This window comes from Fundulus heteroclitus, chromosome 6 (assembly GCF_011125445.2).
Source record: "Fundulus heteroclitus isolate FHET01 chromosome 6, MU-UCD_Fhet_4.1, whole genome shotgun sequence".
Classification (NCBI taxonomy): domain Eukaryota; kingdom Metazoa; phylum Chordata; class Actinopteri; order Cyprinodontiformes; family Fundulidae; genus Fundulus; species Fundulus heteroclitus.
The window spans coordinates 2052885-2066169 of NC_046366.1; the positions used below are offsets into that span (position 1 = coordinate 2052885).

The following is a 13285-nucleotide window of genomic DNA, read 5'->3' on the forward strand; positions in this document are numbered from 1 at the left end:
CCTCGATACGCGCTTTACGGAAATGCCCCCTCCATTACTCGACACACGCCTCGAAGCCTCAGCACATCACGTAAAATCACTCGTCTTAGCCAGATTCTCTGCTTCACCTCAGTCACAGTCAGAGACTTTGCTCCAGCTCAGCCACAGCCAGAAACGCTGTTTCAGCTCCGTCACTGCCTGAGACCCCGTTTCCAGCACAGCCCACAGTCAAGGACTCATCAGCTCCTGGCGCTCTTCCTTGGTCTCCAGTCCTCTAAAATCTCAGATTTCATCCTCCACAACTCACCTTCTTAAATAAACTCTATTGTGCCCAGTTTGTGTGGTCGTGCTTGGGTTCATGAAGACAACACGTGACAACGATGACAACCGGAACTAACACAGAAACAGGATAACTAAGACAGTACACAAGCTGAACAAGAATCCAGGCAAGACAGAACCTGAGGCAGGAGAGAGTACTAATAGATCAAATAATAAACCTAACCCAGAATATTACAGATTCCTGTACATAAACAAAACATCCTTGTTTTAATTTTTGATGATCACATTAGAGATAATGATTTATACTTCATTAAAAAAAATTGTTAGTGTCAAATCATGAAAACGTAACAAAAATTATTTACTTTAATGCCAGAGGCCAATTTAATGCCTATCTATCTATCTATCTATCTATCTATCTATCTATCTATCTATCTATCTATCTATCTATCTATCTATCTATCTATCTATCTATCTATCTATCTATCTATCTATCTATCTATCTATCTATCTATCTATCTATCTATCTATCTACAAACACACACACGCACACACACACACACACACATATATATATATATATATATATATATATATATATATATATATATATATATATATATATATATATATATATATATATATATATATATATATAAAGAGAATTGGACCAAGGACCGAAGGACTGAACTTTGTTGTGTGACATCTTGTGTGAAATGCTGTTCTCCTGTGAAGATCTTTCCCCCTTGTGTCAGGAGCCTGGGGATCCGACAGTCTTCACACAGTTTTGACAGCTGAAACTTTTCAGATGGCTTAAATATTAAGTTCCTCAATGTAACTTTTGTACATAAAAAAGTCTCCAAATTCACATGGATATAGCCTAATTTGAGGAATAAATGATCCAATGATTGTTTAGTTCTTATGGGGTATCATACAGGGTGTGAGTGTATGGCTGAAATATTCCGTTCCCACATTGATGTAACTTTTTTTTTATTTTACATTAGAACGCCATTTACCAGAATAGTAAGCCTACCCTAATCTTCTCAGGAAGCCTAATTTTTCTCAGCCAGCAAAACCAGTTTCCATCCTACGTAGCCCCTATCTCAGTAATAAGTATAAAAGCAGACCTCCACCAAATAGCTAATTTCACCACATATTGAGACCAAAACCTCAAATGAGATAATATTTCTATGGATCACCACCAAAATTGAATGGGTTTGTCCTTAAGTCAAGACACTCCTCTGGTGAAAGTTTCAGATCAATCCATAATCACTTTTTCTGTAAAGTTTCTAACAGACAAACCAACACTACTGAAAACATAACCTGCTCCCAAAACATAGGTAACAGAATTTTACAAGCATCTCATAAAACAAATATCAAAATCAAATGAGGGGTGTTTTATATATGTTTGATTTTTTATGTGATATTTTATTTATTTAAATCTCACATGAAAATGAAATAAGTCGCTTTTTAATTTTTAATTCAAAAAATCAAATCAAACAAACCAATCAAATCAATCAAAAAAACAATTGTTCGAATGGTACGCGGATTATACGGCCCAGAGCGATATAAGTGAGAGAAAGTGGCACCACTCTCATAGACTTCTATTAAAAGACTGGAATGTGTAAGTCACGTGGTTCATGTAGCCGCAAATAGTTCCAAAAAGCAATAGTTCCAGCATTGAATGCAATTCCTTCTCGGGATTTCGGAGTCATTTTTGAAAGTAAATTGATTCAATTCAATTGAATTCCATTTTATTTATATAGCGTCAATTCATTAAACATATCATCTCAAGGCACTTTACAAAGTAAAATTCAATCATATCAATCAGATTATACAGATTGGTCAAAAAATTCCTATATAAGGGAACCCAGTTGATTGCATCAAAGTCCCGACAAGCAGCATTCACTCCTGGAGAAGCGTAGAGCCACAGGGAGAGTTGTCTGCATGAATTAAATTACATTTGGCTTACATTATGAAGCTTTAGCTGACTGCTCTGTACTAAAATAGGTCAACGGTGACATTTCATGTAGCCGGTTTTGGTAAATTAATCACATTAACCAGCTGGTTGTTGTCAAACTATAGCATGCTAACTGTATGCAGAAAGGGTCTGGACGGGTTTAAATTGGTCTATTTGAGTCAGTCATTTTAGCTTTTTAACATATTTGGCACAGTTTGAAATATTAAAGTTTAGAATTTTCTTTTTTTTAGATATCTGAGCTTAAAATTAATTCCACTGAATGTGTGTAGAGTGGAGGCTCAAACCGACAGGGCACAAAATAATTCTTCAGAAGTTTATACTTGTTGCTGCGGGCACAATCTTTAAATTATTTTAAATCAAGTTAATAAATGATGTCAACTATAAAAAAAGGGGAGACTGAAATTGTTAATTAAGGTTGATATATAGATTATTTTACAGACATTCTTGCAGAGATGGCAGCATAAATTGGGGTATTAACAGTACAGAAAACTGATAGGGAAGATTAGTAATTATTTATTATTTTTCAGTTAAGCACAAGTCAGACTTCAATGAACTGCTGAAGCCTGTTACACAGGATCACCAAGGTAACAAGATGCCATTTTCTGTCCTCCAAAACAAGAGCTGCACAAGATGATTGAACAACGCTTTAATACCATAACCTTCACAAAGTTGGTATTTTTTCTGTAGGACATTAAATGCATTTGTTTTATATTATTTTAGCATGATTGCCATTTCATCCAGAGTTAAGACACCTGGTTACAGCTTAATGTGTAGCAGTCTTCTGTGTTGGTTTCTGATGTCATGGAGAGGAAGACAGGTGTCCTGAAGAAGCACGTAGCCTGTTGAGCACACTAAAAACGGATTGTCTGTTTTTTATGTGCATTTGCTCCATCTAATCTTTATGCTAGCTTGTGGGGTTGCGAGGGGTGCTGGTGCCTATCTCCAGCTATCAATGGGCGAGAGGCGTAGTACAGCCTGGACAGGTCGGCAGTCTTAAACAGAAACAGTTTTACTTAAATTAACATTTTAATTAATTACTAATATACAATAATTGTAAGGTTAAATGCATAATCAACGGGGTTATACATACATGTAGAACTCACTTCACAAAAAATTAAATATACAATAATTATGTCTTCCTCAGAAAATAATTCATCCTGGGTCACCAATCAAAATAATTTTATTTAGTTTTTTAAAACTTTTTAAAAAATAGTTTAGATCAGCTCTATCATTCAGCCCATTTTCCATCTAGTACCAGATAAAGCAATCTGACATCTGCTAAACGTGTTATATAGGATAGTAATAAGTCCTGAAAACAGTGATATTCATGCTTTGTTGAAGTATATAGAACTGAAGGTAAGTTGGAGGACAAGGTCTAGCATTCCCAGCATGCAGAGAAAAACCGAAAGATCTTTAAAACTGGTAATATTACTCCTGTTTGGTTTGCTTTACGTACAAAACTTTATTATAAAACATTGTTGACATTTTATATTGATCATTGTGTTGCACAAACATACACCTATTTTTTATCAAATATGATCAGAGGTTAGTGAGTTCGTCCTACAATTGGCGGGTTGCCAGTTCAATCCCCCACTCTGACTGTCTACGTAGTTGTGTCCTTGGGCAAGACACTTCACCCGCATTGCCTGCTGGCGGTGGTCAGTCTGCCCCAGGGCAGCTGTAGCTACTAACATAGCTCACCACCGTCAGGGTGTGAATGTGTGTGTGAATGGGTGAATGACTAAAATCGTAGTGTGAAGCGCTTTGGAGGTCGTCAGACTAGGTAAAGCGCTATACAAGTACAAGCCATTGACCATTTACAATATGTGGGGAATAACATTTCTACACAGAATACAGATAAATGTCCCTGCTGCCCCTAAAAAAATTATTTAATATAATGCAGTCAGCTTTACTCTCACACACAAAAAACTCACGCAGTACGACATTCACAATATGGCAAATAATTTGTTTGTCCAATATTTCCTCACAAAACCTCCGCATGTGGTCAAGGTTGTGAAACTTAAGTTTGAATGGCTCCAAGATCGATTTCCTTTTGCTCTCTTACAGTTATTCCTTCCACATATCGTGAAGCAGCGTCTGCCTGTGCCTCCTCCCCTACGCACAGAACACCAGGCAGGTCCACTGTGGCAGAGAACAGTGATTAGTTGTCCTAAACCCTCTGCTGCATTTCTGCAATTCTGAAGAATGCAATCTTCAACCGAGTCCTATGGAAAAGACAAAAGAAAGATGTCTGTACCATAGCTTTCACACCAACAGTATCTGACCAAAAGATATTGTGGAAAAGCTTACACTTTCCATAGGTGTGTCCACATCAGCAAGTCTGACTAAGACCTCTGCCTGCAGCTCCTCTTCCTGAAAATATAGATAAGCAAAATGATCAGTTGTAATATTTAAGTAAGTAAGTAAACTTTATTTGTATAGTACCTTTCACGGACAAAAATCACAAAGTGCTTTACAAAATGTAATAAATACCAAATAGAGATATCACAAGAACATCTTACAAGGATAACATAAAAAATATATACATTTATGTAAATAAAAGTGTCTTCAGCTGCTTTTTTAAGGATTCAACCGAGTTGTCCACATGGAGAGAAAGGAGCAGTCTGGGGGGTACAGCTTGGAAGGACAGGTCGCCTCAAGGTTTTAAACGGAGTATTAGGGACCTTCAGTAGGTTTTGGCCCGAGGACCGGAAAAAGTGCAGCCAGAAGAGTAAGGGATTAAAAGGTCTAAGATATATTTGGGGGCCTGTCCATTAAAAGCTCTAAAAGTTAAAACAAAAAATTTAAAATCAATTCTAAATTTGACACGTAGCCAATATAAAGAGGATAAATCTGATGTGATGTGACCCCTTCTGTCTGTTCCCGTTAAAAGCCTTTCTGCAGCGTTCGTATCAACTGGAGACTAGTGACTGCTGATTTGTTAAAACAAATAAAAAGAAAGTTACAATAATCGAAATGAGAGGAAATAAAAGCACAAATAATCATCTCCAGGTCCGATTTGGAAATTGTTGCCCTGAATTTAGAGATATTTCTCAAGTGATAAAACCAAATTTGAACTAAAAGTTTTGAATGGGATTCCAGGGACATCGACTGGTCAAAAAGAACATCAAGGTTCCATAGACTAGGCTGGGATGAGGAGCCCAGGGAACCTAGATGTTGTTTGATCACAGAAACTTTCAGTTCTGGGAGCAATGATCAGAGTTTCAGTCTTACTAGAGTTCAACTGAAGACATTTATTGGTAAGCCAGTCCTTAATACAAGCAATACAATTTAATAGGTCATCTAACTTGTTAAACTCTGAGTAATTAAAGGACCAGTACAATTGAATATCATCAGCACATAAATGGTAAGTTACATTTTCAAACTGCTAATAATCTTCCCAAAGGGGCTGATGTACAAAAGAAACAAAAGTGGGCCTAGGGCCAAGAACTGAGGAACACCACGCAACACAAGTGTGACTTCAGACATAATATTATTCAAAAACATGGAAAACGTTCTGTTGTTCAGATAGGAAGAAAACCACTTCAAAACACAAGCTCCAAAAAGGAAATAAATAAATTATATCTATATATATATATATATATATATATATATATATATATATATAGATAGATAGATAGATAGATAGATAGATAGATAGATAGATAGATAGATAGATAGATAGATAGATAGATAGATAGATAGATGGATGGATGACTGGATTTGAAAGTTAAAGTGACCCCACAATTTCAGTACAAACAATATAATTTCTGACCTGAAAGGAAAGAAAAAGAAAAACACCTTCCTTTTGTCAGCCTAAAGACAAGTGACACCTCACCTCGTAGAATTACTTTTTATGCATTTGTCCAGTGGGCAAACTGCTTTCTATGGCTCAAAAAGATTATTAAACAATAGAAATAAATAAAAATCTCTTGTAACAACTTAAAGTGAAACAACAAAACCTTTGCAGTCTCAACTTCCAAGGTCAAGATTTTCCATAAGGATGATACAGTTGTACAAATGGCATGTCTATCTAGAAAATGAACACGCAAACAAAAACAACCTCACACTATGTCAAAATAAATGTTTTGTTGTAATAAGTTTACTTCGACTGTGTGAATCAATTTACAACAGAAACGTAATAGGGATCATCTAGTGTGCTGTAAAGGGATTCTAGGAATAAAGCATATTAATTTTAATTTAATGCTGAAATCTTTAATGCACACAAAATTACACAAATAATTAATATATAACAAATGATGTCTATTTCTATCAACCTGGAGATATCACAGTCAATCCTGTATGATTGTTGTGGAAGACCCAAGATATCAGAAATAAGTCAGTTATGTAATTATTATAAAGTATTCAATATTAATATAAATACACTATATTGCCAACGGTATTTGCTAACCCTTCCAAATTATTGGAATCAGGCGTTCCATTGACTTCCATGGCCACAGGTGTATAAAATCAAACATCTAGACATACAGATCGTTTTTACAAACATTTGTGAAAGAATGGGTCACTCACCGGGGCTCAGTGAATTCCAGCATGGAACTGTGATAGGAGGCCACCTGTGCAACAAATCCAGTCGTGAGATTTCCTTGTTCCTAAATATTCCTTTTCTTATGATAAATCTTTATCATAAGGAACTGGAAGTCTTTGTGATATGTACATAACGTACTTAACAGAGAGATGTTTTCAACTTTGTTGTTGTGCCCAACTAATGCACAGTTTACAAAAATATTTCATAATGTTACATACAAACAAATCAGTTACTCTACTTTATGCACTAAAAAGTTAAGAATCCTTAAGTGTAGATGCTTACTATTGGTCAAAGTAAATGTTGAAGTAATTTATCTTAGCTTTAAAACAACAACCCAAACCAACATGCAGCATTCTGTAATTTGCGTCATTAATGACTTTTATAATGCTACCTATATAACGGCACCTATCTTTACAAAGAACACAGGATAATAAAAATCAGAAACTCACTGCTACTCGGAGAATAAGTTCACTCACCTTATTCTTTAAGTACATATGCTGTCTCGCTTGTTTCTCTCTCAAAATGTCCTCACCACCTCCCTACCCCCCAAAAATGTTCTCCCTTCAGGGCCTGATAGTAGAGGTAGGGACCTGACTGTGGAGGTCTGCAGCCAGGTCCTCTTGGATACATTTGAAACTGCTGAGGGCTCCATGAACCACGTGACTGGGTGTCGGCGAGTTCAAGTCTGTTGTAACTGGCTCTCGATACGCCGCTGATACGGCCCATTTGTCAAGCCAACACATGATTTTATCAGAGTGTCTAAAATGACCTTGTCTTCCTTGTTGCTGATGTCCATGCATCGATGCACTGTTGAACTTTATAGCGAAGGCCATATGTAATGTACTATTTAAATTATATCTTTCTGCTTCACTGAGATACTTTTCTTTATTTTGAACAGATAACATTAGAATCAAGATTTTCAACACAATTACAAATATCCCAATAGAATAACAAAAGTAATAAAACTTAAACACCCACAAATAAATGTGTCAGGATGCAGCTTGTAGGCTGCATTCTGAGCTTTCCTGCCTCCTCCCTTCCCTGCGCAGCCTGATTGGTTTCACCTGTCAGGCTGCAATTAACCTCGGACTGTTTCCACCTGCTCTCACCACTATATCTACTCACCTCAGTCTGCTCTTGCTTGCCGGTCCGTAAAGGTTCAACTCCTGTTCAGTCCACATCCAGTAACTCTGTTCCAGCTCAGTTCACCACCAGAGACTCCGTTCCAGCTCAGCCCGCAGTCTAGGGTTCGTCGGCTCTGCCGCTCTGCCTTGGTCTCCAGTCACTAGCTCCGGCGCTCTGCTTTGGTCTCAAGTTCTCGCCTCCTGTGTTCCGTCCTGGTCTCAAGTTCTCGACTCCTGTGTTCTGTCCTGGTCTCAAGTTCTCGGCTCCTGTGTTCCGTCCTGGTCTCAAGTTCTCGACTCCTGTGTTCCGTCCTGGTCTCAAGTTCTCGACTCCTGTGTTCCGTCCTGGTCTCCAGTCATCAGCTGAAATGTCACTTCCTGGTCAGTCTCTCCACACTACTCCTGCTGGCCAGCTTCAGCACCCTACAACTCCGGCTGGTAATAGACTCTGGTTCCTCATGTCATCCTCCATCCACATCGTACAATAAACTCTCTTAAAATCCAACTCTGTGTGTGCGCGCTGTGTCCGGGTTCATCCTAGAAAAATATCATGACAAAATGTGTAAAATGAAACAATGAAAAATACTATTTTCGTAACAATTTTCTGAATAAAAAGTAAATCAAGTACATACATTGGTGCATACCAATATATTTTAGAAAGTTTCATCCACCCAACTTTGTGGGAACAGCTTGGAGGTGGCCCCTTCGGTTCTAGATGGCTCATTGTGAGATAGATGAGTGAGTATGGTGTGGAAGACAATGATCTGCGAAAGCCTTCCCAGAATAGCTGTACCTTTCATGGCTGCAAGTGTGGGTTAACATCATCTTAAATCATATGGATTAGGAATGAGATGTTTCTCAAGTTGATATTATACTTTGTAAAGTGCCTTGAGATGACATGTTTCATGATTTGGCGCTATATAAATAAAATTGAATTGAATTGAATTGAATATGTATAGGATGGCAGATTTGTGATTACTTTTGGCAGAATACAGGATACTCTGTAACTTAGGCTAGCAATAAAATGACAAGCTGAAACTTATTGCCAGCACTGATTATTTTGTTATAATGATGTTTTGTTTGACTCTGCTGACTTGTATTATGACGTATACATGTAATATATCCAAAGTCACACCACAGCTTTATTTTTAGCTGTCAGCCTGCGTCTTATTCTGCATGTATTTTGTGTATGCAGGGGGTAAACGCCGTAAGCAACTTCAAGCCAAGTGAAGATCGCTCCAAAAGTCGACTGAATGTCCCCATTCTTAGAGAGCCACCCCTCTCGTCCCTCCCCAATGTCAGCCAATCAGCAGTTAGCAAAAGTCACCAAGGTAAAATCCTGCCTGCATGAACACAACACATTCACACACTAAGGTGAGAAATACTTCTGGATTCCTTTAACATTTCCTTAATGCACATTTCTTAATCCAAAATTCTTGACTCTGGGCCTTTAAGGAGCCTTTCTATAGGAGTTATTAGTGATTCATTCATGAATTATCAATGACATATAAACATTTTAAACTGTCTTTTGTCTGCTCTTTTTAGTGATTAGCAAGATCGGAACATTAAATCCCTGTGTGTATTCCCTGTAGAATTTTACACTTTTAAATTAGCCTCTAGATTTTTGAATGATTGCTTTCCATTAGTAATCTAGCATGTTTCACAATAGATAGAACTGGACTCTTGTAAAGGATAAAACAGGGTCATCTTCACCATGTTACCATGATGTCTAAAGGGCAAGGTGTATCTTTGAAATGCATTAAATGACACCTTTAACAAACATTGAACATTTTACACTGAAGTGCACCAAAACAGAATCCATCACCATTTCTATGGTTCCTATTATTTTTAAAACAGCAGGAGGCATAGCCTATCATGATAAACAAATAAATTAATTACTACACTAGAATTAATTTATTACATGGTAAAATGTTCAATATGCAAATCATTTTAAACAGCTTCAAAACAATGAACTTAGCATCCATCTTCACTTAAACTAATTTTTTTAAGAGAATAGTCTAACCTTAACCCATGCAATATCCAGTATATTTGCCATTGCCCTTTTAGTGAGGAAATTGTGGGTCTTATAGGTCAGAATCTTTTTAATCTCAAAAATGTATCATTCCTCTCCCATTTTGAGCAATTTTCTCACCACAAACGTCTCTAGAAACATCAGAACAACAACAGAACAACAAAAGAATAACTACCAATGTTTCATGTTTTTCAACCTACTGTGAATTCTTATTGAAGACAAAATATTATTAAAGCTTTGGAAATTGCAACAGTCTTGAGGTGACCCAGAAGTGATTATCTAAATGAAATTTGTGTTTTATTCAATCACATCAGATTTAACCAGGCAGTAAGAACTTAAGTTATTTTTATTTTGTTGTTTTTTACTAGGCCACCACACTCTGGCCCCCAGCCCACCAAAGCCCATCATTACAAGGACATCGTCCCACACATTGGCCCCTGACCATCCAGTACCCATCCTGACACGTAGCTCCTCCTATCGAGAGCCATCTATGAGCAATCTGAAGAGAGCTAGTGCTGACGTGGAGGTGATCACTCAGTCCAGTCCACCAGGAAACCGTGACAACATGATGACTTTCAGCAGCAGCACACTACCAAGGTAGCAGTTTGTTCTAATAGCCACAGTTCAGACCAACCGGAGTTGGTCTAAACAGATTTTGTGTAACCTATGTTGAAGGTCCTAGTAAATTAAATAATTTATTCTCTTTCATTTTTTTGTTACTTTTGTTTTTTTGGAATTTGAATTATTGACAATAGTGAATTCCACCAATACCACATTAGGCAATACGATTGAACCATCAAGTACTTTACATCAAGAAAAACATGGGAACAACTTGTGCCTTGGTCACAGGCCTGTATGGTCAGCAGCAAACATATATACAGTGACCTTTTCTACAGTCATTTTTAATTTTGCATGTATTTTATGGGAGAGTGGTGGCCTAGTATTAGAGCATTGCACTTTCATCCTGGAGGTTCTGGGTTTGATTCCCACAGACTACCACTCTAGGACCCTGAGCAAGACACTTAGCTCCAAATTGCTCCCTGGGTGCCGAACAATGGCAGCCCACTGCTCCCTAAGGGATGGGTTAAATGCAGAGGACACATGTTATTGAAATGTTTGTTGCAATGTCATTAAAAGATTAATACAGTATTATTATTATCATTCTTCCAGGTCCCATGGAGGCTCTTCAGTGGAGGAGGGCCGTATTCCACGGCGTCATGCCTCCATCCACACCTCCATGGACTCCACTCGATCAAAACAATTGCTAAGCCAGTGGAAGAACAAGAATGATAACAGGAAGCTTTCCATGCAGGCAATGGATGGAATAAGACCACTCCCTTCTTCTTCTCCTCAGAGGAATATGGAATTCCGCTGCTCTTCTGAGCCATCTGCTATGGGCCTGGAGGCAGAGCTCCGGGGTGGAGCACACATGCCTCCATCATCCGGCCAGGAAGTGGAGATGCGTGCTGGAGCCCACATCCCGGCACAGTACATGAAACTCGCAGCCAGCTCTGTCCCTATTAGCAATCATAATCACCTGTCACATAATGGCAACACTGGGATGGCTGGTGGGGCCAGAGTTTCCATCCAGCCTCGCCCAGGCTCCTCTCAGCTGGTTCACATTCCTGAGGAGGAAAATCTTAACAGCAAGGATCAGGAGAGTGAATCAGAGGACAGCATGATGGACGGTGGTGGGTCAGTGAGAGAAAAATGGCTTAGAGTGGCTGAGAAGACCACTCTTCCTTGCAGACCCCTCAGTGCTGGAGGACAGCCTCGTCTAATGCAGGTAAAAAAAAAATTTCCTTTCTGTTTTACTGAATTTTGTTGACAACTTACTTTAGTAATTTGCTCAGTTGCTGAAGTTTTATTCCTTTGATTAAGCTTAATGAAAACATTTATTGCAATGCTTTATTAGGATTTTCAAATTAGTGGTACATGAGCAAAACACCTCTCCAAACCCTTTCCATACCCTTCCTCAACAGTAATAAAAAGAGAAGCACATAACTAATGACCATAAGTTTAAAATTTCTAACAACCTTTGTATATGATTCTGTGCAGATTTTGTGTAATTACTTCAGTTTTGTTTTTATTCAACTAAAGAAAGTTTTGGCACATCCATGCATTGATTTCTTCTAAGCATTTACTCAACACTTGGATGGGTTTGTCCTCACCTGGTGACATGGCGATGCAGAGCTGTGTGTTGTCTGCATAGTCATGGTAACTGATGTTGTTTTTTATGATCGGAGCTACAGGGAGCATGTAAATATTGAGTAGGAGGGGACCCAAGATGGATCCTTGGGGAACCCCCACATTTGATTTTTGTTTTCTCTGATGTAAAGTTACCTATTGACACAAAAACTCCCTGTCCTTTACATAGGATTTAAACAGTTGAGTGCTGCACCAGAAAGGCTAACCATGTTTACCAGGCACTCTAACAGAATGGAGAATTTAGCATTATCAAATGCTGCACTAAGGTCCAATAATACCAGCACTGTGGTACTTCCACAGTCTGCATTTATATGGATGACATTAAACACCTTGACAATAGTGGTCTCTATACTATGGTGAGCATGGAAACATGACTAGAAAATGTCAAAGCCAAGACATGTCGTTTAAATCCCATATTAAACAGGTTTCCAGGATTTACTTTTTTCACCTCAGGAATAATGCCAAAATTATAAACATTCTATCCAGGAGTGATATTTAAAAACTAGTCCATGCATTTGTTACTTCAAGGCTGGATTATTGTAATTCTTTACTATCAGGTAGTCCACAAAACGCATTTCAAAGTCTTCAGCTGAGCATTAACAAGCATTAACTGCGACTGCGACTGCGACACTAGGCACCAATTAAGACATTCTATCTGGGGGCAATGGGGCATTTCTTAAATAATGTCACATTTTTGCCAAGACAGCCCGGTTTCCTGGCTGGACGGACAAGAAGAGTGCAAAGTACATTGGCAACAATCGCAATACTAATCATTTTGGAAAATGACGTCGTCCCAGGAGCTTCATTTTAACCTGTTTCAATCGAGAATCCCAGCAAAGAACAGCTTAAATGTTAGTTGAAATGTAGAGGGCTCAAAGTGGAAAGAAAGCAGTATTACTAGAAAGGTAGGAGAGGCTGTCCTCTGTTTTAATTTATTACAGAGCTGTGCAGAAAATAGACTTAAAAACAGTCAATCATCCCACTGTAATCAGATACTCAGATCCCATCTCACCTTTACACACACACACACACACACACACACACACACACACACACACACACACACACACACACACACACACACACACACACACACACACACACTGCATACACACAAACATGATCACTGTGAGAGAAAC

General features: G+C 38.2%; 1 protein-coding gene and 1 long non-coding RNA gene across 3 annotated transcripts in view; one reads left to right on the forward strand and one right to left on the reverse strand.

The window, feature by feature from the left end:
* Positions 1 to 13285, forward strand: part of LOC105933858 (phospholipid phosphatase-related protein type 4) — a 100960-nt gene that overhangs the window by 66698 nt on the left and 20977 nt on the right. Inside the window, exons 7-9 of the mRNA XM_036137829.1 lie at positions 9102 to 9237; positions 10307 to 10535; positions 11109 to 11724. Coding sequence (XP_035993722.1) covers positions 9102 to 9237; positions 10307 to 10535; positions 11109 to 11724 — 981 coding nt within the window. The remainder of the gene's footprint in view (positions 1 to 9101; positions 9238 to 10306; positions 10536 to 11108; positions 11725 to 13285) is intronic.
* LOC118563383 lies at positions 3995 to 8157 on the reverse strand. Of its 2 annotated transcripts, none has more exons than XR_004931182.1 (3): positions 7908 to 8157; positions 4547 to 4609; positions 3995 to 4461 (listed from the first exon to the last, which is right to left on the reverse strand). It is a non-coding gene; the product is annotated as an uncharacterized LOC118563383 (long non-coding RNA). The 2 variants fall into 2 exon arrangements; XR_004931183.1 differs by lacking the exon at positions 7908 to 8157 and adding an exon at positions 6767 to 6805.